This window comes from Hyperoodon ampullatus (genome assembly GCF_949752795.1).
Source record: "Hyperoodon ampullatus genome assembly, chromosome: X".
Classification (NCBI taxonomy): domain Eukaryota; kingdom Metazoa; phylum Chordata; class Mammalia; order Artiodactyla; family Ziphiidae; genus Hyperoodon; species Hyperoodon ampullatus.
Genome location: NC_136913.1, coordinates 131,147,908 through 131,173,092, shown reverse-complemented (window position 1 = coordinate 131,173,092; position 25,185 = coordinate 131,147,908). Strand labels below are relative to the sequence as shown.

At 54.8% G+C, this 25,185-nt stretch overlaps 3 protein-coding genes across 3 annotated transcripts; all 3 read left to right on the top strand.

Annotated features, from left to right (window-relative positions):
• Positions 1-3,388: 3,388 nt before the first annotated feature.
• LOC307069847 (melanoma-associated antigen 8-like) lies at positions 3,389-4,342 on the top strand (the record flags this gene model as incomplete). Its single annotated transcript, XM_079728149.1, has 1 exon — positions 3,389-4,342. One exon carries the CDS (start codon positions 3,389-3,391, stop codon positions 4,340-4,342), a length of 954 nt encoding a protein of 317 aa, XP_079584275.1.
• A 4,813-nt stretch (positions 4,343-9,155) lies between these two features.
• LOC307069846 (melanoma-associated antigen 8-like) lies at positions 9,156-12,283 on the top strand (the record flags this gene model as incomplete). Its single annotated transcript, XM_079728148.1, has 5 exons — positions 9,156-9,219; positions 10,384-10,520; positions 10,876-10,973; positions 11,123-11,193; positions 11,268-12,283. 5 exons carry the CDS (start codon positions 9,156-9,158, stop codon positions 12,281-12,283), a joined length of 1,386 nt encoding a protein of 461 aa, XP_079584274.1.
• Positions 12,284-17,096: 4,813 nt separating this feature from the next.
• On the top strand, positions 17,097-20,223 carry LOC307069844 (melanoma-associated antigen 8-like; the record flags this gene model as incomplete). Its single annotated transcript, XM_079728146.1, has 5 exons — positions 17,097-17,160; positions 18,325-18,461; positions 18,816-18,913; positions 19,063-19,133; positions 19,208-20,223. The coding sequence occupies 5 exons, from the start codon at positions 17,097-17,099 to the stop codon at positions 20,221-20,223; spliced, it is 1,386 nt and encodes a 461-aa protein (XP_079584272.1).
• Positions 20,224-25,185: the final 4,962 nt, after the last annotated feature.

The window sequence follows — 25,185 nt, the reverse complement described above, 5'->3', positions numbered from 1 at the left end:
AATGGGTTACTAATAAGAACCTGCTGTATAAAAACTTACATAAAATAAAATTCAAAAATTAAAAAAAACAAAAGAAATCAGAATAGGTTTATGACATTATCAATCACAGTAGAAAACCACCTGTAAAGACAAATTGAGTTATTTGCCACAATGGGCTCTGCATCGCCAAGTTTGCTCCCCCAACTCCACAGCCTTGCAGGGAGGCCCTCCTATTGGTGGAAGGCCAATGGGCGTGTCTTTTGCTTCCTGAGGCGCCAAACCTTGGGACCTCAGGCCCTCAGTGCGCATGGCTACTGCGGCTTCCGTAGCAAAGCGCCTCCTCACGTGCTCTTGTCATCCAACCACTTTCTCTGTAAAGAGACGTCTAGAACTTTCTCCCTCATCTTCCTGGAGCTTCCGGGAGCACCCGGAAACCCACGTGGCGTTCGCACAGAGTGCCTGGGACCGTCGGCTGCAGAGTTCCTGGCTGCACTGCTGAGACGAGCTCTTCAGCCCCTTCTGAGCGGGACTCCGGAGTCATCCACAGAGTCAGAGCAAGTCAGGAGACAGGCGGGGGCTTTGCCGGGGGCTGGACTCCGCAGGTACCGGGGGCCCTGGGAAGGAGTGGAGGTGGTGGGAGGGCTACGGGCTGCTCGGTTGGGAGCGGGGGAGCGGCGGCGGAGGGCAGCGGGTTGAAGGGGTGCTGAGGGAAGGGTCCCCCTGTGTTCGGGTCCGAGGGGAGGACCGCTGGCTGCTGGGGTGGCTGGTGGGGGGCGTTTTCGAGTCGGGGTGCAGAGGGTGGGGCTAATGGCTAAGCGTGGGGGGGCCGGAGCGGAGGGCTTCCTGCTGGACGGGTGGGGCCGGCTTTGGGGGCCAGAGGAGAGGACGACTGGCTGTGGGGGTGGGGAGGATGGGATGGGCGGGCCCCCGCCCCAGGGGCTGACAAGGGAGGGGAGGGCTAACGGCTGCTGCGTGTGGCGGGAGGAAGGGGGAGGTACTCCTGGCTGAGGCGGGGGTCGATGGGGAGGACTCCCGGGCGCGGGTTCGGTAGTTGTTAGGGGAGCTCCCGCCGGGGCGGGGCGGGGCGGGGCGTGGGGTGGGGGGGGAGGACGCTCGTGGCTGGAAGGGGGCTCGGGCTCCCGGGTGGGCGGGGGCACGAGGGGTGGGCTCTGCGTCTGCGGTGCGAGAGCTGAGAGCCGCCCCTGGTGCTGAGGGTGCTCGGGGGAGGACTCCCCCGTGTGGGGAGGCGAGAGAGGCACTCAGATGTCTGTGCATGAGGGGGCGCCAGCGGAGAGTCAAGGTGAGGAGCCGAGGGAGCGCTGAGGGACCCCCGCGGGATCATCTCAGCCCTGAGAAGCCCTGGGCTTGGTGGCCTGATGTGTTGTGCATAGATTCCCCCTGGGGGTCTCGGGACAGTGAAAGCCTTGGTGTGAGGGTCCGGCCTCGGGTGAACACAGGGGGCGTCCCCGGACCTGCCAGGGCTCGAGCTGAGGACTCTGAAGGAGGACAGAGGGGACGCCATTGATCCCCGCCCCTGCCATCAGCCCTGGGCAGTCCCGGGACGGAATGAGCACTTGGCAAGGAGTTTTGACTTCCGCCTCCAGGTCTCAGAGACACTGGGGACCTGGTGTAAGGGGCGGGGCCTAAAGAGGGCGGAGGGAAGAATCCCAGGACCTGCCGGGCGTCGAGGTGAGGAACCTGAGGGAGGAATGAGCGGACCCTGGACCCCAGAAGAGAGGGGGCCCTGGGGAGGCGATAGGGTGGGATGACCCCATGCAGCACTTCCTGACATCCGGGTCTCAGAGACCCTGGTGAGGGGTTAAAAGGGGCGGGGTCTCAGAGAGGCTGGGGAGGGGGTATAAGGGGCGGGGTCTCAGGCGGGCACAGGAGAGAATCCCAGGTCCTGCGTGGAGTCAAGGTGAGGGCCCTGAGGGAGGACTGAGGGCAGCCTGGACCCCAGAACAGAGCTGGCCCTGGGAGCCCATAGGGTGGGATGAGCACAGCAGCACATCCTGACATCCGGGCCTCAGAGAAGCTGGGGACCTGGGATAAGGGGCAGGGTCTCATGAGGGCAGAGGGTAAAATGTCAGGTCCCTGGTGGACTAAGGCTAGAGCCCTCAGGCAGGACTGAGGGGACCCTGAGAGAGGACAAAAAGGACCCACCAGATCCCCGCCCTGGCAGGTGGCCGTGGGAGGCCCCGGGGCGGGATGAGCACAGTAGGCCTGTCCTGACGTCCTGACGTCCGGGTCTCTGAGAGACTGGCGCCCTGGTAGAAGGAGCAGGGACTCACGCTGGCAGACGGGACAATCCCAGGTCCTGCCCAGAGTCCAGCCTGCACGCGAGGAAGCAAGGATTGAGGACGTTAGACCCCAACACAGGGAGGGATCCTTTGCCCTTCCACGGGGGCCTTGGAGGCGCCAGAGCACGGTCAGCAGATGAGATGTTTCCTGACTTCTGGCTCAGGGTCCTCGGGAGGTCAGGTGTTTGGTGTGAGGCGTGAGGCTTCAGGTCCGCAGAGGGTGGACTCCCAGGACCCCGAGGGCGGACTGAGCAGACCCCCAGCCCTGGTACAGGGGCCTCCACAGAAACCTGCCCCTGTGGTCAGTGCTGGGAGGCCAGGCAGGATGTGAGGAGGAGGTGAGGACCCAGAATGTCCCCATCCTAGGACCCTCGGGAGGCCCTGGACAGGTGCGGCCACACGTGGGGCCCCCTCACTGCTTTCTGTTCAGACTCGGGGTCTTGTTCTGAGTTTCCCCTCAGGCCCGCAAAGGGGAGAGTCCAGGCCCTTAAGGGGAACGGTGAGCACTACGAGCCAGCCCCGAGGAGACCACCCACCCCAGAACTCAGAACTGGGGGGATCTCACAGAGTCCGGCCCATCCCTCCTACCAGCACCGAGGGGCCCAGGGCTGTGCCACAGTCTACGCAAGAGGTGCCCCCTCCATCCCTCTTACAGGGGCTCCAGGAACCGGGAGGTGAAGGCCCAAGTCTGAGGACCGCGTCCTCAGGCCACAGAGCAGAGGAGGCGCAGGCAGTGCCAGGAGTCAAGGGGAGGTGCGTGCCCTGAGTGTGTACCCAGGGGCTCCCCCTCCCAGAACAGAGGGGACCCCACAACACCCGAGTCACCCCACCGTCCCGTTCAGCCCCAGAACTTGGGGCCGTGCTGGCTGCACCCTGAGGAGCCCCCTCACTCCCTTCTTCAGGTTGGCAGGGGACAGGCCGCCCAGGAGGAGCGCCCCTGTGAGGCCCGAGGGCACCCCTGAAGACGAGACCTGTAAGTGACTTTTGTCAGAGCTGCCCAGGGTGCCTTTCTCCGCCGAGGCCGCTCACACGCCCTCTCTCCCCCAGGTCCGTGGTCCCTACCTGTCACCCCTGCCCACACTCCCGTCGGCGGCCCGACCCCAGTCATCATGCCCCTGGTCGAGATGAGTGAGCTCCGCCAGCCGGAGGCAGACCTTCAGACCCCAGTCCCGGCCCAGGGCCTGGTGGAGGCACAGCTGTTGGGGACTGAGGGGGAGGAGGCCGTATCCCCCTCGTCCTCCTCTTCTTACTCTGACCTGTTCCTGGGCACCTTGGAGGAGGTGGCTGATGCTGGAGAACCCAGTCCCCCCCAGAGCCCCTCCCCCACTGCCATGGCCACCCCTCCATGGAGCCAATCTGAAGACGACGGCCTCAGCCCCCAAGATGAGGAAGGGCCGAGCACCTGGCATGACCAGGAAGATGTGCTCCAGCATGCTCTACATCAGAAGGTGGATGAACTGGTGGGGTTCCTGCTGTTCAAGTATCACACCAAGGAGTTGACCACAAAGGCAGAAATGCTGACCATCCTCAAAGATTACCAGGACCACTTCCCCATGGTCTTCAGGCGAGCCTCCGAGGGCATGCAGCTGGTCCTTGGCCTCGACGTGAAGGAAGTGGACCCCAGCAATCACTCCTATGTCCTCGTCCCCACCCTGGGCCTCACCTACGATGGGATGCTGAGTGACAGGCCGAGCATGCCCAAGACCGGCCTCCTGGTGCTGCTCCTGGGCCTGATCGTCCTGGAGGCCGACTTTGTTGCCCCTGAGGAGGTGGTCTGGGGAGCACTTAGCAAGATAGATGTGTGTGCCGGGAGGGAGCACTACGTCTATGGGGAGCCCAGGGAGCTCCTCACCAAAGTGTGGGTGCAGGAGGGCTACGTGGAGTACCGGCAGGTGCCCCACAGCGACCCCGCCCGCTACGAGTTCCTCTGGGGTCCCCGGGCCCACGCGGAGACCAGCAAGTGTCAGGTCCTGGAGCATCTGCACAGGGTCAGTGAATGGGATCCCAGGTCCTTCCCATCCCTGTCTGCAGAGGGTGTGAGCGACGAGGAACAGGGACCCTGAGCCAGAGCAGCAGCCAGGCTCCTTCCAGGCCCACGTCCAGCAGCTTCTCCTGTGGGGCAGGAAGGGAGGCTGATCCTTCACTCTTGAGTTTGAAGAGGGAGCGGTCAGCCTTCTAAGCAGTGAGGGCCCGGGCAAGAGGGGGGAACCCGGTGTAGCATCTTTGTTTTCCTGTTTTCTAAGATGACATGGAAATTCATCTGTTTCCTTTAGTGATTTTTCAAATGTTGTTCTTTTTCATAGAAGATGTTTTAAATGCCAATACTTTGTAATTTTTATAGAATTTTTAAAGGTTACGTTCAATTTACAGTTGTTACCAAATATTGGCTCTATTCCCCGTGTTGTACAATACATCCTTGTAGCCCGTCTTACACCCCAAAGTTTGTGCCTCCCACTCCTCCATCCCTGTAGTGCCCCTCCCTCATCCCTACTGATAAACACTAGTTTGTTCTCTGTATCTTTGAGTCTGCTTCTTTTTTGATATATTCACTGGTTTGTTGCATTTTTTAGATTCCACATATGAGTGATATCGTGCATTATTTGTCGTTCCCTGTCTGACTGACTTCACTTAGCATATTGCCCTCCAAGTCCATCCATGTTGCTGCAAAAGGCAAAAGTTTGTTCCTTTTTTATGGCTGAGTAGTAGTCCATTGTACCTATATAGTACCTGTTCTTTATCCATTCATTTGTCGATGGACACTTAGGTAGCTTCCATATCTTTGCAATTGTAAATAATGCTTCTATGAGCATTGGGGTGCATGGATCTTTTCGAATTAGTGGGGTTTTGAGGGGATATATACCCAGGAGTGGAACTGCAGGATCCTATGGTAGTTCTGTTTTTAGTTTTTTGAGAAACCTCTATGCTGTCTTCCCCAGTGGCTGCACCAATCTACATTCTCCCAACAGCACACAAGGGTTCCCTTTTCTCCACATCCTTACCTACATTTGTTATTTGTGTTCTTTTTCATGATAGCCATTCTGACTAGGTGTGAGGTGATATCTCTTTGTGGATTTGACTTGCAGTTGCCTGATGATTAGTGATGTGGAGGATCATTTCATGTGCCTGTTGGCCATCTGCATTTTCTCCTTGAAAAAATGTCTATTCAGTTCTTCTGCCCATGTTTTTAATTGGGTTGTTTGTTTTCTTGATGTTGAGTTGTATGAGCTGTTTATATATATTGGATATTAATCCTTTGTCAGTCACTTCAGCTGCAAATCTTTTCTCCCATTCAATAGGTTGTCTTTTAGTTTTGTCAGTGGTTTCCTTTGTTGTGCAAAAAAGCTTTTAAGTTTAGTTAGGTCCCATTTGTTTATTTTTCCTTTTACTTCTTTTCCTTAGGAGATAGATCCAAAAAACTATTGCTGTGATTTATGTCAAAGAGTGTTCTGCCTGTGTTTCCCTCTAGGAGTTTTACAGTATCCGGCCTTACATTTAGGCCTTTACCCTATTTTGCATTTATTTTTGTTTATGCTGTTGGACAGTGGTCTAATTTCATTCTTTTACATGTAGCTGTTCAGTTCTCTCAGCACCACTTATTGAAGAGACTGTCTTTTCTCCAGTGTATACTGTATTCCTGCCTAGTTTGTTGTAGATTAATTGACCATAGGTGCGTGGGTTTATTTCTTTGCTTTCTATCCTGTTCCATTGATCTATTTGTCTGTTTTTGTGCCAGTACCATACTGTTTTGATTACTGTAGCCTTATACTGTAGTGTGAAACCAGGGAGTATGATTCCTCCAGCTCTGTTGTTCTTTCTCAAGATTGTTTTGGCTCTTCAGGGTCTTTTGTGTTTCCATAGAAAATTTAAAATTATTTCTTCAAATTCTGTGTAAAATGCCAAGAGTATTTTCATAGGAATTGCATTGATTGCAGTTCTGTAGGTTGACTTGAGTAGTATGGTCATTTTAACACTACTGATGCTTCCAATTCAAGAATGCAATGTTATCTTTCCATCTGTTTGTGTTGTCTTCAGTTTCTTTCATCACCGTTATACTTTTCAGTGTACAGGTCTTTTGCCTCCTTAGGTAGGTTTATTCCTAGGTATTCTATCATTGTGATGCAATGGTAAATGAGATAGTTTCCTTAATTTCTCTTTCTGATACTTTGTTTTTAGTGTATACAAATGCAACTGATTTCTGTATATTAATAATAGTATTTAATGAGCTCCAGTTTCTACGTTTGTGAATGGTATTGACCACATATATTTGTACTGATCCAATACAAGGCTGAATTTTGGTATTTGTAAAATCAACTGGGAAACATTCCTTCATAGTTTGTGATCCCAACCTAGATAACACAGCATTGCAATAGGAATTTACTTGGAAATGTGAAAGTAATTACCAGTACAATTAATGGCCACCGGGTTGTTCTTCGGGACACCACGTCGTCGGCTCAGTGGTGCGTGCCCTGCTGTGGGACTGTCCTGTGCCCACCATAGGGCAGGGCCAGGCCCCAGGCATGTGGGCCATAGGGGGAGGGGCTTCCCTGCGGGGAGCAGGCATTGCCAGCACACATCGTCCTGGAGAGAGGCCACATGTGGGGCCCTCAGGAAGGGAGACTGGGGGGGGATGGAGGGCCGATGGGTGGGGTGTAGCGGAGGCACCTTGTTGGGGACCCTGGGGGGGGGGACCCGTGGGGTCCGGTGGCCGTTAGAAGTTCCTCTCTGTGTTATCATGCCCTCCGTTCAATGGTTTCAGTCAATGCTTCTCTTTAATAAATTTCTCGGAACGTTTCAGCTGAGTGTGGCCTCCTCAGTGGGCAATGGAGGGAAAGGATTGCTGCGGGTGAGGGTGGGGGTCCAGAGTCGGATTCCTGATCAGCACCTGTGGGACACCTCTCCAGTGAGAGGGTAGGGTAGGCACTTTGCAGACCCAGACATGGTGAGGGTTCTTCTTCCATTTCATAGGTGAATTGTAAAGTTTTAGCGAAAACTGATAATTGCCTGAAAAGGCAGCAGAGAAGTTAAAATGTAAATGAAAAACTTGATTATCTCAGCAGGAAAAAGGGAACATAGGAGCAACAATAGTTGGACTGACAGGGCTACGGACTGAATATTTGTAATCCTCTCCCCCTCATTCACCTGTGAAATTCTAACCCCCAAAGGGATGGGATTTGGAGGTGGGGCGCTGGGAAGTGATTAGCCCATGATGGGGGAGCCCTCATGGATGAGATTAGCTCCCTTATAAAAGAGACCCCAGACAGCTGCCTCATCCTCTTGTGCCATGTGAGAAGATGGCTAGTTGATACAACTAGACAAGAAATCAGTCCATATAAAGAAGAGCTTTATTACTCTTGCTTTATTACTCAGCTGTACAAAGGAACGAAATGGGTCGTTTGTAGAGACGTGGATGGATCTAGAGACTGTCATACAGAGTGAAGGAAGTCAGAGAGAGAAAAACAAATATCGTATATTAATGCATATGTGTGGAACCTAGAAAAATGGTACAGATGAACCGGTTTGCAGGGCAGAAACAGAGACACAGATGTAGAGCACAGACATATGGACACCAAGGTGGGAAAATGGTGGGGGCGTGGGGGGTGGTGGTGTGATGAGTTGGGAGATTGGGATTCACAAATGTACAATTATATGTACAAAATGGGTAACTAATAAGAACCTGCTGTATAAAAACTTACATAAAATAAAATTCAAAAATTAAAAAAAAACAAAAGAAATCAGAATAGGTTTATGACATTATCAATCACAGTAGAAAACCACCTGTAAAGACAAATTGAGTTATTTGCCACAATGGGCTCTGCATCGCCAAGTTTGCTCCCCCAACTCCACAGCCTTGCAGGGAGGCCCTCCTATTGGTGGAAGGCCAATGGGCGTGTCTTTTGCTTCCTGAGGCGCCAAACCTTGGGACCTCAGGCCCTCAGTGCGCATGGCTACTGCGGCTTCCGTAGCAAAGCGCCTCCTCACGTGCTCTTGTCATCCAACCACTTTCTCTGTAAAGAGACGTCTAGAACTTTCTCCCTCATCTTCCTGGAGCTTCCGGGAGCACCCGGAAACCCACGTGGCGTTCGCACAGAGTGCCTGGGACCGTCGGCTGCAGAGTTCCTGGCTGCACTGCTGAGACGAGCTCTTCAGCCCCTTCTGAGCGGGACTCCGGAGTCATCCACAGAGTCAGAGCAAGTCAGGAGACAGGCGGGGGCTTTGCCGGGGGCTGGACTCCGCAGGTACCGGGGGCCCTGGGAAGGAGTGGAGGTGGTGGGAGGGCTACGGGCTGCTCGGTTGGGAGCGGGGGAGCGGCGGCGGAGGGCAGCGGGTTGAAGGGGTGCTGAGGGAAGGGTCCCCCTGTGTTCGGGTCCGAGGGGAGGACCGCTGGCTGCTGGGGTGGCTGGTGGGGGGCGTTTTCGAGTCGGGGTGCAGAGGGTGGGGCTAATGGCTAAGCGTGGGGGGGCCGGAGCGGAGGGCTTCCTGCTGGACGGGTGGGGCCGGCTTTGGGGGCCAGAGGAGAGGACGACTGGCTGTGGGGGTGGGGAGGATGGGATGGGCGGGCCCCCGCCCCAGGGGCTGACAAGGGAGGGGAGGGCTAACGGCTGCTGCGTGTGGCGGGAGGAAGGGGGAGGTACTCCTGGCTGAGGCGGGGGTCGATGGGGAGGACTCCCGGGCGCGGGTTCGGTAGTTGTTAGGGGAGCTCCCGCCGGGGCGGGGCGGGGCGGGGCGGGGCGTGGGGTGGGGGGGGGAGGACGCTCGTGGCTGGAAGGGGGCTCGGGCTCCCGGGTGGGCGGGGGCACGAGGGGTGGGCTCTGCGTCTGGGGTGCGAGAGCTGAGAGCCGCCCCTGGTGCTGAGGGTGCTCGGGGGAGGACTCCCCCATGTGGGGAGGCGAGAGAGGCACTCAGATGTCTGTGCATGAGGGGGCGCCAGCGGAGAGTCAAGGTGAGGAGCCGAGGGAGCGCTGAGGGACCCCCGCGGGATCATCTCAGCCCTGAGAAGCCCTGGGCTTGGTGGCCTGATGTGTTGTGCATAGATTCCCCCTGGGGGTCTCGGGACAGTGAAAGCCTTGGTGTGAGGGTCCAGCCTCGGGTGAACACAGGGGGCGTCCCCGGACCTGCCAGGGCTCGAGCTGAGGACTCTGAAGGAGGACAGAGGGGACGCCATTGATCCCCGCCCCTGCCATCAGCCCTGGGCAGTCCCGGGACGGAATGAGCACTTGGCAAGGAGTTTTGACTTCCGCCTCCAGGTCTCAGAGACACTGGGGACCTGGTGTAAGGGGCGGGGCCTAAAGAGGGCGGAGGGAAGAATCCCAGGACCTGCTGGGAGTCGAGGTGAGGAACCTGAGGGAGGAATGAGCGGACCCTGGACCCCAGAAGAGAGGGGGCCCTGGGGAGGCGATAGGGTGGGATGACCCCATGCAGCACTTCCTGACATCCGGGTCTCAGAGACCCTGGTGAGGGGTTAAAAGGGGCGGGGTCTCAGAGAGGCTGGGGAGGGGGTATAAGGGGCGGGGTCTCAGGCGGGCACAGGAGAGAATCCCAGGTCCTGCGTGGAGTCAAGGTGAGGGCCCTGAGGGAGGACTGAGGGCAGCCTGGACCCCAGAACAGAGCTGGCCCTGGGAGCCCATAGGGTGGGATGAGCACAGCAGCACATCCTGACATCCGGGCCTCAGAGAAGCTGGGGACCTGGGATAAGGGGCAGGGTCTCATGAGGGCAGAGGGTAAAATGTCAGGTCCCTGGTGGACTAAGGTTAGAGCCCTTAGGCAGGACTGAGGGGACCCTGAGAGAGGACAAAAAGGACCCACCAGATCCCCGCCCTGGCAGGTGGCCGTGGGAGGCCCCGGGGCGGGATGAGCACAGTAGGCCTGTCCTGACGTCCTGACGTCCGGGTCTCTGAGAGACTGGCGCCCTGGTAGAAGGAGCAGGGACTCACGCTGGCAGACGGGACAATCCCAGGTCCTGCCCAGAGTCCAGCCTGCACGCGAGGAAGCAAGGATTGAGGACGTTAGACCCCAACACAGGGAGGGATCCTTTGCCCTTCCACGGGGGCCTTGGAGGCGCCAGAGCACGGTCAGCAGATGAGATGTTTCCTGACTTCTGGCTCAGGGTCCTCGGGAGGTCAGGTGTTCGGTGTGAGGCATGAGGCTTCAGGTCCGCAGAGGGTGGACTCCCAGGACCCCGAGGGCGGACTGAGCAGACCCCCAGCCCTGGTACAGGGGCCTCCACAGAAACCTGCCCCTGTGGTCAGTGCTGGGAGGCCAGGCAGGATGTGAGGAGGAGGTGAGGACCCAGAATGTCCCCATCCTAGGACCCTCGGGAGGCCCTGGACAGGTGCGGCCACACGTGGGGCCCCCTCACTGCTTTCTGTTCAGACTCGGGGTCTTGTTCTGAGTTTCCCCTCAGGCCCGCAAAGGGGAGAGTCCAGGCCCTTAAGGGGAACGGTGAGCACTACGAGCCAGCCCCGAGGAGACCACCCACCCCAGAACTCAGAACTGGGGGGGATCTCACAGAGTCCGGCCCATCCCTCCTACCAGCACCGAGGGGCCCAGGGCTGTGCCACAGTCTACGCAAGAGGTGCCCCCTCCATCCCTCTTACAGGGGCTCCAGGAACCGGGAGGCGAAGGCCCAAGTCTGAGGACCGCGTCCTCAGGCCACAGAGCAGAGGAGGCGCAGGCAGTGCCAGGAGTCAAGGGGAGGTGCGTGCCCTGAGTGTGTACCCAGGGGCTCCCCCTCCCAGAACAGAGGGGACCCCACAACACCCGAGTCACCCCACCGTCCCGTTCAGCCCCAGAACTTGGGGCCGTGCTGGCTGCACCCTGAGGAGCCCCCTCACTCCCTTCTTCAGGTTGGCAGGGGACAGGCCGCCCAGGAGGAGCGCCCCTGTGAGGCCCGAGGGCACCCCTGAAGACGAGACCTGTAAGTGACTTTTGTCAGAGCTGCCCAGGGTGCCTTTCTCCGCCGAGGCCGCTCACACGCCCTCTCTCCCCCAGGTCCGTGGTCCCTACCTGTCACCCCTGCCCACACTCCCGTCGGCGGCCCGACCCCAGTCCTCATGCCCCTGGTCGAGATGAGTGAGCTCCGCCAGCCGGAGGCAGACCTTCAGACCCCAGTCCCGGCCCAGGGCCTGGTGGAGGCACAGCTGTTGGGGGCTGAGGGGGAGGAGGCCGTATCCCCCTCGTCCTCCTCTTCTTACTCTGACCTGTTCCTGGGCACCTTGGAGGAGGTGGCTGATGCTGGAGAACCCAGTCCCCCCGAGAGCCCCTCCCCCACTGCCATGGCCACCCCTCCATGGAGCCAATCTGAAGACGACGGCCTCAGCCCCCAAGATGAGGAAGGGCCGAGCACCTGGCATGACCAGGAAGATGTGCTCCAACATGCTCTACATCAGAAGGTGGATGAACTGGTGGGGTTCCTGCTGTTCAAGTATCACACCAAGGAGTTGACCACAAAGGCAGAAATGCTGACCATCCTCAAAGATTACCAGGACCACTTCCCCATGGTCTTCAGGCGAGCCTCCGAGGGCATGCAGCTGGTCCTTGGCCTCGACGTGAAGGAAGTGGACCCCAGCAATCACTCCTATGTCCTCGTCCCCACCCTGGGCCTCACCTACGATGGGATGCTGAGTGACAGGCCGAGCATGCCCAAGACCGGCCTCCTGGTGCTGCTCCTGGGCCTGATCGTCCTGGAGGCCGACTTTGTTGCCCCTGAGGAGGTGGTCTGGGGAGCACTTAGCAAGATAGATGTGTGTGCCGGGAGGGAGCACTACGTCTATGGGGAGCCCAGGGAGCTCCTCACCAAAGTGTGGGTGCAGGAGGGCTACGTGGAGTACCGGCAGGTGCCCCACAGCGACCCCGCCCGCTACGAGTTCCTCTGGGGTCCCCGGGCCCACGCGGAGACCAGCAAGTGTCAGGTCCTGGAGCATCTGCACAGGGTCAGTGAATGGGATCCCAGGTCCTTCCCATCCCTGTCTGCAGAGGGTGTGAGCGACGAGGAACAGGGACCCTGAGCCAGAGCAGCAGCCAGGCTCCTTCCAGGCCCACGTCCAGCAGCTTCTCCTGTGGGGCAGGAAGGGAGGCTGATCCTTCACTCTTGAGTTTGAAGAGGGAGCGGTCAGCCTTCTAAGCAGTGAGGGCCCGGGCAAGAGGGGGGAACCCGGTGTAGCATCTTTGTTTTCCTGTTTTCTAAGATGACATGGAAATTCATCTGTTTCCTTTAGTGATTTTTCAAATGTTGTTCTTTTTCATAGAAGATGTTTTAAATGCCAATACTTTGCAATTTTTATAGAATTTTTAAAGGTTACGTTCAATTTACAGTTGTTACCAAATATTGGCTCTATTCCCCGTGTTGTACAATACATCCTTGTAGCCCGTCTTACACCCCAAAGTTTGTGCCTCCCACTCCTCCATCCCTGTAGTGCCCCTCCCTCATCCCTACTGATAAACACTAGTTTGTTCTCTGTATCTTTGAGTCTGCTTCTTTTTTGATATATTCACTGGTTTGTTGCATTTTTTAGATTCCACATATGAGTGATATCGTGCATTATTTGTCGTTCCCTGTCTGACTGACTTCACTTAGCATATTGCCCTCCAAGTCCATCCATGTTGCTGCAAAAGGCAAAAGTTTGTTCCTTTTTTATGGCTGAGTAGTAGTCCATTGTACCTATATAGTACCTGTTCTTTATCCATTCATTTGTCGATGGACACTTAGGTAGCTTCCATATCTTTGCAATTGTAAATAATGCTTCTATGAGCATTGGGGTGCATGGATCTTTTCGAATTAGTGGGGTTTTGAGGGGATATATACCCAGGAGTGGAACTGCAGGATCCTATGGTAGTTCTGTTTTTAGTTTTTTGAGAAACCTCTATGCTGTTTTCCCCAGTGGCTGCACCAATCTACATTCTCCCAACAGCACACAAGGGTTCCCTTTTCTCCACATCCTTACCTACATTTGTTATTTGTGTTCTTTTTCATGATAGCCATTCTGACTAGGTGTGAGATGATATCTCTTTGTGGATTTGACTTGCAGTTGCCTGATGATTAGTGATGTGGAGGATCATTTCATGTGCCTGTTGGCCATCTGCATTTTCTCCTTGAAAAAATGTCTATTCAGTTCTTCTGCCCATGTTTTTAATTGGGTTGTTTGTTTTCTTGATGTTGAGTTGTATGAGCTGTTTATATATATTGGATATTAATCCTTTGTCAGTCACTTCAGCTGCAAATCTTTTCTCCCATTCAATAGGTTGTCTTTTAGTTTTGTCAGTGGTTTCCTTTGTTGTGCAAAAAAGCTTTTAAGTTTAGTTAGGTCCCATTTGTTTATTTTTCCTTTTACTTCTTTTCCTTAGGAGATAGATCCAAAAAACTATTGCTGTGATTTATGTCAAAGAGTGTTCTGCCTGTGTTTCCCTCTAGGAGTTTTACAGTATCCGGCCTTACATTTAGGCCTTTACCCTATTTTGCATTTATTTTTGTTTATGCTGTTGGACAGTGGTCTAATTTCATTCTTTTACATGTAGCTGTTCAGTTCTCTCAGCACCACTTATTGAAGAGACTGTCTTTTCTCCAGTGTATACTGTATTCCTGCCTAGTTTGTTGTAGATTAATTGACCATAGGTGCGTGGGTTTATTTCTTTGCTTTCTATCCTGTTCCATTGATCTATTTGTCTGTTTTTGTGCCAGTACCATACTGTTTTGATTACTGTAGCCTTATACTGTAGTGTGAAACCAGGGAGTATGATTCCTCCAGCTCTGTTGTTCTTTCTCAAGATTGTTTTGGCTCTTCAGGGTCTTTTGTGTTTCCATAGAAAATTTAAAATTATTTCTTCAAATTCTGTGTAAAATGCCAAGAGTATTTTCATAGGAATTGCATTGATTGCAGTTCTGTAGGTTGACTTGAGTAGTATGGTCATTTTAACACTACTGATGCTTCCAATTCAAGAATGCAATGTTATCTTTCCATCTGTTTGTGTTGTCTTCAGTTTCTTTCATCACCGTTATACTTTTCAGTGTACAGGTCTTTTGCCTCCTTAGGTAGGTTTATTCCTAGGTATTCTATCATTGTGATGCAATGGTAAATGAGATAGTTTCCTTAATTTCTCTTTCTGGTACTTTGTTTTTAGTGTATACAAATGCAACTGATTTCTGTATATTAATAATAGTATTTAATGAGCTCCAGTTTCTACGTTTGTGAATGGTATTGACCACATATATTTGTACTGATCCAATACAAGGCTGAATTTTGGTATTTGTAAAATCAACTGGGAAACATTCCTTCATAGTTTGTGATCCCAACCTAGATAACACAGCATTGCAATAGGAATTTACTTGGAAATGTGAAAGTAATTACCAGTACAATTAATGGCCACCGGGTTGTTCTTCGGGACACCACGTCGTCGGCTCAGTGGTGCGTGCCCTGCTGTGGGACTGTCCTGTGCCCACCATAGGGCAGGGCCAGGCCCCAGGCATGTGGGCCATAGGGGGAGGGGCTTCCCTGCGGGGAGCAGGCGTTGCCAGCACACATCGTCCTGGAGAGAGGCCACATGTGGGGCCCTCAGGAAGGGAGACTGGGGGGGGATGGAGGGCCGATGGGTGGGGTGTAGCGGAGGCACCTTGTTGGGGACCCTGGGGGGGGGACCCGTGGGGTCCGGTGGCCGTTAGAAGTTCCTCTCTGTGTTATCATGCCCTCCGTTCAATGGTTTCAGTCAATGTTTCTCTTTAATAAATTTCTCGGAACGTTTCAGCTGAGTGTGGCCTCCGCAGTGGGCAACGGAGGGAAAGGATTGCTGCGGGTGAGGGTGGGGGTCCAGAGTCGGATTCCTGATCAGCACCTGTGGGACACCTCTCCAGTGAGAGGGTAGGGTAGGCACTTTGCAGACCCAGACATGGTGAGGGTTCTTCTTCCATTTCATAGGTGAATTGTAAAGTTTTAGCGAAAACTGATAATTGCCTGAAAAGGCAGCAGAGAAGTTAAAATGTAAATGAAAAACTTGATTATCTCAGCAGGAAAAAGGGAACATAGGAGCAACAATAGTTGGACTGACAGGGCTACGGACTGAATATTTGTAATCCTCTCCCCCTCATTCACCTGTGAAATTCTAACCCCCAAAGGGATGGGATTTGGAGGTGGGGCGCTGGGAAGTGATTAGCCCATGATGGGGGAGCCCTCATGGATGAGATTAGCTCCCTTATAAAAGAGACCCCAGACAGCTGCCTCATCCTCTTGTGCCATGTGAGAAGATGGCTAGTTGATACAACTAGACAAGAAATCAGTCCATATAAAGAAGAGCTTTATTACTCTTGCTTTATTACTCAGCTGTACAAAGGAACGAAATGGGTCGTTTGTAGAGACGTGGATGGATCTAGAGACTGTCATACAGAGTGAAGGAAGTCAGAGAGAGAAAAACAAATATCGTATATTAATGCATATGTGTGGAACCTAGAAAAATGGTACAGATGAACCGGTTTGCAGGGCAGAAACAGAGACACAGATGTAGAGCACAGACATATGGACACCAAGGTGGGAAAATGGTGGGGGCGTGGGGGGTGGTGGTGTGATGAGTTGGGAGATTGGGATTCACAAATGTACAATTATATGTACAAAATGGGTAACTAATAAGAACCTGCTGTATAAAAACTTACATAAAATAAAATTCAAAAATTAAAAAAAAACAAAAGAAATCAGAATAGGTTTATGACATTATCAATCACAGTAGAAAACCACCTGTAAAGACAAATTGAGTTATTTGCCACAATGGGCTCTGCATCGCCAAGTTTGCTCCCCCAACTCCACAGCCTTGCAGGGAGGCCCTCCTATTGGTGGAAGGCCAATGGGCGTGTCTTTTGCTTCCTGAGGCGCCAAACCTTGGGACCTCAGGCCCTCAGTGCGCATGGCTACTGCGGCTTCCGTAGCAAAGCGCCTCCTCACGTGCTCTTGTCATCCAACCACTTTCTCTGTAAAGAGACGTCTAGAACTTTCTCCCTCATCTTCCTGGAGCTTCCGGGAGCACCCGGAAACCCACGTGGCGTTCGCACAGAGTGCCTGGGACCGTCGGCTGCAGAGTTCCTGGCTGCACTGCTGAGACGAGCTCTTCAGCCCCTTCTGAGCGGGACTCCGGAGTCATCCACAGAGTCAGAGCAAGTCAGGAGACAGGCGGGGGCTTTGCCGGGGGCTGGACTCCGCAGGTACCGGGGGCCCTGGGAAGGAGTGGAGGTGGTGGGAGGGCTACGGGCTGCTCGGTTGGGAGCGGGGGAGCGGCGGCGGAGGGCAGCGGGTTGAAGGGGTGCTGAGGGAAGGGTCCCCCTGTGTTCGGGTCCGAGGGGAGGACCGCTGGCTGCTGGGGTGGCTGGTGGGGGGCGTTTTCGAGTCGGGGTGCAGAGGGTGGGGCTAATGGCTAAGCGTGGGGGGGCCGGAGCGGAGGGCTTCCTGCTGGACGGGTGGGGCCGGCTTTGGGGGCCAGAGGAGAGGACGACTGGCTGTGGGGGTGGGGAGGATGGGATGGGCGGGCCCCCGCCCCAGGGGCTGACAAGGGAGGGGAGGGCTAACGGCTGCTGCGTGTGGCGGGAGGAAGGGGGAGGTACTCCTGGCTGAGGCGGGGGTCGATGGGGAGGACTCCCGGGCGCGGGTTCGGTAGTTGTTAGGGGAGCTCCCGCCGGGGCGGGGCGGGGCGGGGCGGGGCGTGGGGTGGGGTGGGGGAGGACGCTCGTGGCTGGAAGGGGGCTCGGGCTCCCGGGTGGGCGGGGGCACGAGGGGTGGGCTCTGCGTCTGGGGTGCGAGAGCTGAGAGCCGCCCCTGGTGCTGAGGGTGCTCGGGGGAGGACTCCCCCATGTGGGGAGGCGAGAGAGGCACTCAGATGTCTGTGCATGAGGGGGCGCCAGCGGAGAGTCAAGGTGAGGAGCCGAGGGAGCGCTGAGGGACCCCCGCGGGATCATCTCAGCCCTGAGAAGCCCTGGGCTTGGTGGCCTGATGTGTTGTGCATAGATTCCCCCTGGGGGTCTCGGGACAGTGAAAGCCTTGGTGTGAGGGTCCAGCCTCGGGTGAACACAGGGGGCGTCCCCGGACCTGCCAGGGCTCGAGCTGAGGACTCTGAAGGAGGACAGAGGGGACGCCATTGATCCCCGCCCCTGCCATCAGCCCTGGGCAGTCCCGGGACGGAATGAGCACTTGGCAAGGAGTTTTGACTTCCGCCTCCAGGTCTCAGAGACACTGGGGACCTGGTGTAAGGGGCGGGGCCTAAAGAGGGCGGAGGGAAGAATCCCAGGACCTGCTGGGAGTCGAGGTGAGGAACCTGAGGGAGGAATGAGCGGACCCTGGACCCCAGAAGAGAGGGGGCCCTGGGGAGGCGATAGGGTGGGATGACCCCATGCAGCACTTCCTGACATCCGGGTCTCAGAGACCCTGGTGAGGGGTTAAAAGGGGCGGGGTCTCAGAGAGGCTGGGGAGGGGGTATAAGGGGCGGGGTCTCAGGCGGGCACAGGAGAGAATCCCAGGTCCTGCGTGGAGTCAAGGTGAGGGCCCTGAGGGAGGACTGAGGGCAGCCTGGACCCCAGAACAGAGCTGGCCCTGGGAGCCCATAGGGTGGGATGAGCACAGCAGCACATCCTGACATCCGGGCCTCAGAGAAGCTGGGGACCTGGGATAAGGGGCAGGGTCTCATGAGGGCAGAGGGTAAAATGTCAGGTCCCTGGTGGACTAAGGTTAGAGCCCTTAGGCAGGACTGAGGGGACCCTGAGAGAGGACAAAAAGGACCCACCAGATCCCCGCCCTGGCAGGTGGCCGTGGGAGGCCCCGGGGCGGGATGAGCACAGTAGGCCTGTCCTGACGTCCTGACGTCCGGGTCTCTGAGAGACTGGCGCCCTGGTAGAAGGAGCAGGGACTCACGCTGGCAGACGGGACAATCCCAGGTCCTGCCCAGAGTCCAGCCTGCACGCGAGGAAGCAAGGATTGAGGACGTTAGACCCCAACACAGGGAGGGATCCTTTGCCCTTCCACGGGGGCCTTGGAGGCGCCAGAGCACGGTCAGCAGATGAGATGTTTCCTGACTTCTGGCTCAGGGTCCTCGGGAGGTCAGGTGTTCGGTGTGAGGCATGAGGCTTCAGGTCCGCAGAGGGTGGACTCCCAGGACCCCGAGGGCGGACTGAGCAGACCCCCAGCCCTGGTACAGGGGCCTCCACAGAAACCTGCCCCTGTGGTCAGTGCTGGGAGGCCAGGCAGGATGTGAGGAGGAGGTGAGGACCCAGAATGTCCCCATCCTAGGACCCTCGGGAGGCCCTGGACAGGTGCGGCCACACGTGGGGCCCCCTCACTGCTTTCTGTTCAGACTCGGGGTCTTGTTCTGAGTTTCCCCTCAGGCCCGCAAAGGGGAGAGTCCAGGCCCTTAAGGGGAACGGTGAGCACTACGAGCCAGCCCCGAGGAGACCACCCACCCCAGAACTCAGAACTGGGGGGATCTCACAGAGTCCGGCCCATCCCTCCTACCAGCACCGAGGGGCCCAGGGCTGTGCCACAGTCTACGCAAGAGGTGCCCCCTCCATCCCTCTTACAGGGGCTCCAGGAACCGGGAGGCGAAGGCCCAAGTCTGAGGACCGCGTCCTCAGGCCACAGAGCAGAGGAGGCGCAGGCAGTGCCAGGAGTCAAGGGGAGGTGCGTGCCCTGAGTGTGTACCCAGGGGCTCCCCCTCCCAGAACAGAGGGGACCCCACAACACCCGAGTCACCCCACCGTCCCGTTCAGCCCCAGAACTTGGGGCCGTGCTGGCTGCACCCTGAGGAGCCCCCTCACTCCCTTCTTCAGGTTGGCAGGGGACAGGCCGCCCAGGAGGAGCGCCCCTGTGAGGCCCGAGGGCACCCCTGAAGACGAGACCTGTAAGTGACTTTTGTCAGAGCTGCCCAGGGTGCCTTTCTCCGCCGAGGCCGCTCACACGCCCTCTCTCCCCCAGGTCCGTGGTCCCTACCTGTCACCCCTGCCCACACTCCCGTCGGCGGCCCGACCCCAGTCCTCATGCCCCTGGTCGAGATGAGTGAGCTCCGCCAGCCGGAGGCAGACCTTCAGACCCCAGTCCCGGCCCAGGGCCTGGTGGAGGCACAGCTGTTGGGGGCTGAGGGGGAGGAGGCCGTATCCCCCTCGTCCTCCTCTTCTTACTCTGACCTGTTCCTGGGCACCTTGGAGGAGGTGGCTGATGCTGGAGAACCCAGTCCCCCCGAGAGCCCCTCCCCCACTGCCATGGCCACCCCTCCATGGAGCCAATCTGAAGACGACGGCCTCAGCCCCCAAGATGAGGAAGGGCCGAGCACCTGGCATGACCAGGAAGATGTGCTCCAACATGCTCTACATCAGAAGGTGGATGAACTGGTGGGGTTCCTGCTGTTCAAGTATCACACCAAGGAGTTGACCACAAAGGCAGAAATGCTGACCATCCTCAAAGATTACCAGGACCACTTCCCCATGGTCTTCAGGCGAGCCTCCGAGGGCATGCAGCTGGTCCTTGGCCTCGACGTGAAGGAAGTGGACCCCAGCAATCACTCCTATGTCCTCGTCCCCACCCTGGGCCTCACCTACGATGGGATGCTGAGTGACAGGCCGAGCATGCCCAAGACCGGCCTCCTGGTGCTGCTCCTGGGCCTGATCGTCCTGGAGGCCGACTTTGTTGCCCCTGAGGAGGTGGTCTGGGGAGCACTTAGCAAGATAGATGTGTGTGCCGGGAGGGAGCACTACGTCTATGGGGAGCCCAGGGAGCTCCTCACCAAAGTGTGGGTGCAGGAGGGCTACGTGGAGTACCGGCAGGTGCCCCACAGCGACCCCGCCCGCTACGAGTTCCTCTGGGGTCCCCGGGCCCACGCGGAGACCAGCAAGTGTCAGGTCCTGGAGCATCTGCACAGGGTCAGTGAATGGGATCCCAGGTCCTTCCCATCCCTGTCTGCAGAGGGTGTGAGCGACGAGGAACAGGGACCCTGAGCCAGAGCAGCAGCCAGGCTCCTTCCAGGCCCACGTCCAGCAGCTTCTCCTGTGGGGCAGGAAGGGAGGCTGATCCTTCACTCTTGAGTTTGAAGAGGGAGCGGTCAGCCTTCTAAGCAGTGAGGGCCCGGGCAAGAGGGGGGAACCCGGTGTAGCATCTTTGTTTTCCTGTTTTCTAAGATGACATGGAAATTCATCTGTTTCCTTTAGTGATTTTTCAAATGTTGTTCTTTTTCATAGAAGATGTTTTAAATGCCAATACTTTGTAATTTTTATAGAATTTTTAAAGGTTACGTTCAATTTACAGTTGTTACCAAATATTGGCTCTATTCCCCGTGTTGTACAATACATCCTTGTAGCCCGTCTTACACCCCAAAGTTTGTGCCTCCCACTCCTCCATCCCTGTAGTGCCCCTCCCTCATCCCTACTGATAAACACTAGTTTGTTCTCTGTATCTTTGAGTCTGCTTCTTTTTTGATATATTCACTGGTTTGTTGCATTTTTTAGATTCCACATATGAGTGATATCGTGCATTATTTGTCGTTCCCTGTCTGACTGACTTCACTTAGCATATTGCCCTCCAAGTCCATCCATGTTGCTGCAAAAGGCAAAAGTTTGTTCCTTTTTTATGGCTGAGTAGTAGTCCATTGTACCTATATAGTACCTGTTCTTTATCCATTCATTTGTCGATGGACACTTAGGTAGCTTCCATATCTTTGCAATTGTAAATAATGCTTCTATGAGCATTGGGGTGCATGGATCTTTTCGAATTAGTGGGGTTTTGAGGGGATATATACCCAGGAGTGGAACTGCAGGATCCTATGGTAGTTCTGTTTTTAGTTTTTTGAGAAACCTCTATGCTGTTTTCCCCAGTGGCTGCACCAATCTACATTCTCCCAACAGCGCACAAGGGTTCCCTTTTCTCCACATCCTTACCTACATTTGTTATTTGTGTTCTTTTTCATGATAGCCATTCTGACTAGGTGTGAGGTGATATCTCTTTGTGGATTTGACTTGCAGTTGCCTGATGATTAGTGATGTGGAGGATCATTTCATGTGCCTGTTGGCCATCTGCATTTTCTCCTTGAAAAAATGTCTATTCAGTTCTTCTGCCCATGTTTTTAATTGGGTTGTTTGTTTTCTTGATGTTGAGTTGTATGAGCTGTTTATATATATTGGATATTAATCCTTTGTCAGTCACTTCGGCTGCAAATCTTTTCTCCCATTCAATAGGTTGTCTTTTAGTTTTGTCAGTGGTTTCCTTTGTTGTGCAAAAAAGCTTTTAAGTTTAGTTAGGTCCCATTTGTTTATTTTTCCTTTTACTTCTTTTCCTTAGGAGATAGATCCAAAAAACTATTGCTGTGATTTATGTCAAAGAGTGTTCTGCCTGTGTTTCCCTCTAGGAGTTTTACAGTATCCGGCCTTACATTTAGGCCTTTACCCTATTTTGCATTTATTTTTGTTTATGCTGTTGGACAGTGGTCTAATTTCATTCTTTTACATGTAGCTGTTCAGTTCTCTCAGCACCACTTATTGAAGAGACTGTCTTTTCTCCAGTGTATACTGTATTCCTGCCTAGTTTGTTGTAGATTAATTGACCATAGGTGCGTGGGTTTATTTCTTTGCTTTCTATCCTGTTCCATTGATCTATTTGTCTGTTTTTGTGCCAGTACCATACTGTTTTGATTACTGTAGCCTTATACTGTAGTGTGAAACCAGGGAGTATGATTCCTCCAGCTCTGTTGTTCTTTCTCAAGATTGTTTTGGCTCTTCAGGGTCTTTTGTGTTTCCATAGAAAATTTAAAATTATTTCTTCAAATTCTGTGTAAAATGCCAAGAGTATTTTCATAGGAATTGCATTGATTGCAGTTCTGTAGGTTGACTTGAGTAGTATGGTCATTTTAACACTACTGATGCTTCCAATTCAAGAATGCAATGTTATCTTTCCATCTGTTTGTGTTGTCTTCAGTTTCTTTCATCACCGTTATACTTTTCAGTGTACAGGTCTTTTGCCTCCTGAGGTAGGTTTATTCCTAGGTATTCTATCATTGTGATGCAATGGTAAATGAGATAGTTTCCTTAATTTCTCTTTCTGATACTTTGTTTTTAGTGTATACAAATGCAACTGATTTCTGTATATTAATAATAGTATTTAATGAGCTCCAGTTTCTACGTTTGTGAATGGTATTGACCACATATATTTGTACTGATCCAATACAAGGCTGAATTTTGGTATTTGTAAAATCAACTGGGAAACATTCCTTCATAGTTTGTGATCCCAACCTAGATAACACAGCATTGCAATAGGAATTTACTTGGAAATGTGAAAGTAATTACCAGTACAATTAATGGCCACCGGGTTGTTCTTCGGGACACCACGTCGTCGGCTCAGTGGTGCGTGCCCTGCTGTGGGACTGTCCTGTGCCCACCATAGGGCAGGGCCAGGCCCCAGGCATGTGGGCCATAGGGGGAGGGGCTTCCCTGCGGGGAGCAGGCGTTGCCAGCACACATCGTCCTGGAGAGAGGCCACATGTGGGGCCCTCAGGAAGGGAGACTGGGGGGGGATGGAGGGCCGATGGGTGGGGTGTAGCGGAGGCACCTTGTTGGGGACCCTGGGGGGGGGACCCGTGGGGTCCGGTGGCCGTTAGAAGTTCCTCTCTGTGTTATCATGCCCTCCGTTCAATGGTTTCAGTCAATGTTTCTCTTTAATAAATTTCTCGGAACGTTTCAGCTGAGTGTGGCCTCCGCAGTGGGCAACGGAGGGAAAGGATTGCTGCGGGTGAGGGTGGGGGTCCAGAGTCGGATTCCTGATCAGCACCTGTGGGACACCTCTCCAGTGAGAGGGTAGGGTAGGCACTTTGCAGACCCAGACATGGTGAGGGTTCTTCTTCCATTTCATAGGTGAATTGTAAAGTTTTAGCGAAAACTGATAATTGCCTGAAAAGGCAGCAGAGAAGTTAAAATGTAAATGAAAAACTTGATTATCTCAGCAGGAAAAAGGGAACATAGGAGCAACAATAGTTGGACTGACAGGGCTACGGACTGAATATTTGTAATCCTCTCCCCCTCATTCACCTGTGAAATTCTAACCCCCAAAGGGATGGGATTTGGAGGTGGGGCGCTGGGAAGTGATTAGCCCATGATGGGGGAGCCCTCATGGATGAGATTAGCTCCCTTATAAAAGAGACCCCAGACAGCTGCCTCATCCTCTTGTGCCATGTGAGAAGATGGCTAGTTGATACAACTAGACAAGAAATCAGTCCATATAAAGAAGAGCTTTATTACTCTTGCTTTATTACTCAGCTGTACAAAGGAACGAAATGGGTCGTTTGTAGAGACGTGGATGGATCTAGAGACTGTCATACAGAGTGAAGGAAGTCAGAGAGAGAAAAACAAATATCGTATATTAATGCATATGTGTGGAACCTAGAAAAATGGTACAGATGAACCGGTTTGCAGGGCAGAAACAGAGACACAGATGTAGAGCACAGACATATGGACACCAAGGTGGGAAAATGGTGGGGGCGTGGGGGGTGGTGGTGTGATGAGTTGGGAGATTGGGATTCACAAATGTACAATTATATGTACAAAATGGGTAACTAATAAGAACCTGCTGTATAAAAACTTACATAAAATAAAATTCAAAAATTAAAAAAAAACAAAAGAAATCAGAATAGGTTTATGACATTATCAATCACAGTAGAAAACCACCTGTAAAGACAAATTGAGTTATTTGCCACAATGGGCTCTGCATCGCCAAGTTTGCTCCCCCAACTCCACAGCCTTGCAGGGAGGCCCTCCTATTGGTGGAAGGCCAATGGGCGTGTCTTTTGCTTCCTGAGGCGCCAAACCTTGGGACCTCAGGCCCTCAGTGCGCATGGCTACTGCGGCTTCCGTAGCAAAGCGCCTCCTCACGTGCTCTTGTCATCCAACCACTTTCTCTGTAAAGAGACGTCTAGAACTTTCTCCCTCATCTTCCTGGAGCTTCCGGGAGCACCCGGAAACCCACGTGGCGTTCGCACAGAGTGCCTGGGACCGTCGGCTGCAGAGTTCCTGGCTGCACTGCTGAGACGAGCTCTTCAGCCCCTTCTGAGCGGGACTCCGGAGTCATCCACAGAGTCAGAGCAAGTCAGGAGACAGGCGGGGGCTTTGCCGGGGGCTGGACTCCGCAGGTACCGGGGGCCCTGGGAAGGAGTGGAGGTGGTGGGAGGGCTACGGGCTGCTCGGTTGGGAGCGGGGGAGCGGCGGCGGAGGGCAGCGGGTTGAAGGGGTGCTGAGGGAAGGGTCCCCCTGTGTTCGGGTCCGAGGGGAGGACCGCTGGCTGCTGGGGTGGCTGGTGGGGGGCGTTTTCGAGTCGGGGTGCAGAGGGTGGGGCTAATGGCTAAGTGTGGGGGGGCCGGAGCGGAGGGCTTCCTGCTGGACGGGTGGGGCCGGCTTTGGGGGCCAGAGGAGAGGACGACTGGCTGTGGGGGTGGGGAGGATGGGATGGGCGGGCCCCCGCCCCAGGGGCTGACAAGGGAGGGGAGGGCTAACGGCTGCTGCGTGTGGCGGGAGGAAGGGGGAGGTACTCCTGGCTGAGGCGGGGGTCGATGGGGAGGACTCCCGGGCGCGGGTTCGGTAGTTGTTAGGGGAGCTCCCGCCGGGGCGGGGCGGGGCGGGGCGTGGGGTGGGGGGGGGAGGACGCTCGTGGCTGGAAGGGGGCTCGGGCTCCCGGGTGGGCGGGGTAACGAGGGGTGGGCTCTGCGTCTGCGGTGCGAGAGCTGAGAGCCGCCCCTGGTGCTGAGGGTGCTCGGGGGAGGACTCCCCCATGTGGGGAGGCGAGAGAGGCACTCAGATGTCTGTGCATGAGGGGGCGCCAGCGGAGAGTCAAGGTGAGGAGCCGAGGGAGCGCTGAGGGACCCCCGCGGGATCATCTCAGCCCTGAGAAGCCCTGGGCTTGGTGGCCTGATGTGTTGTGCATAG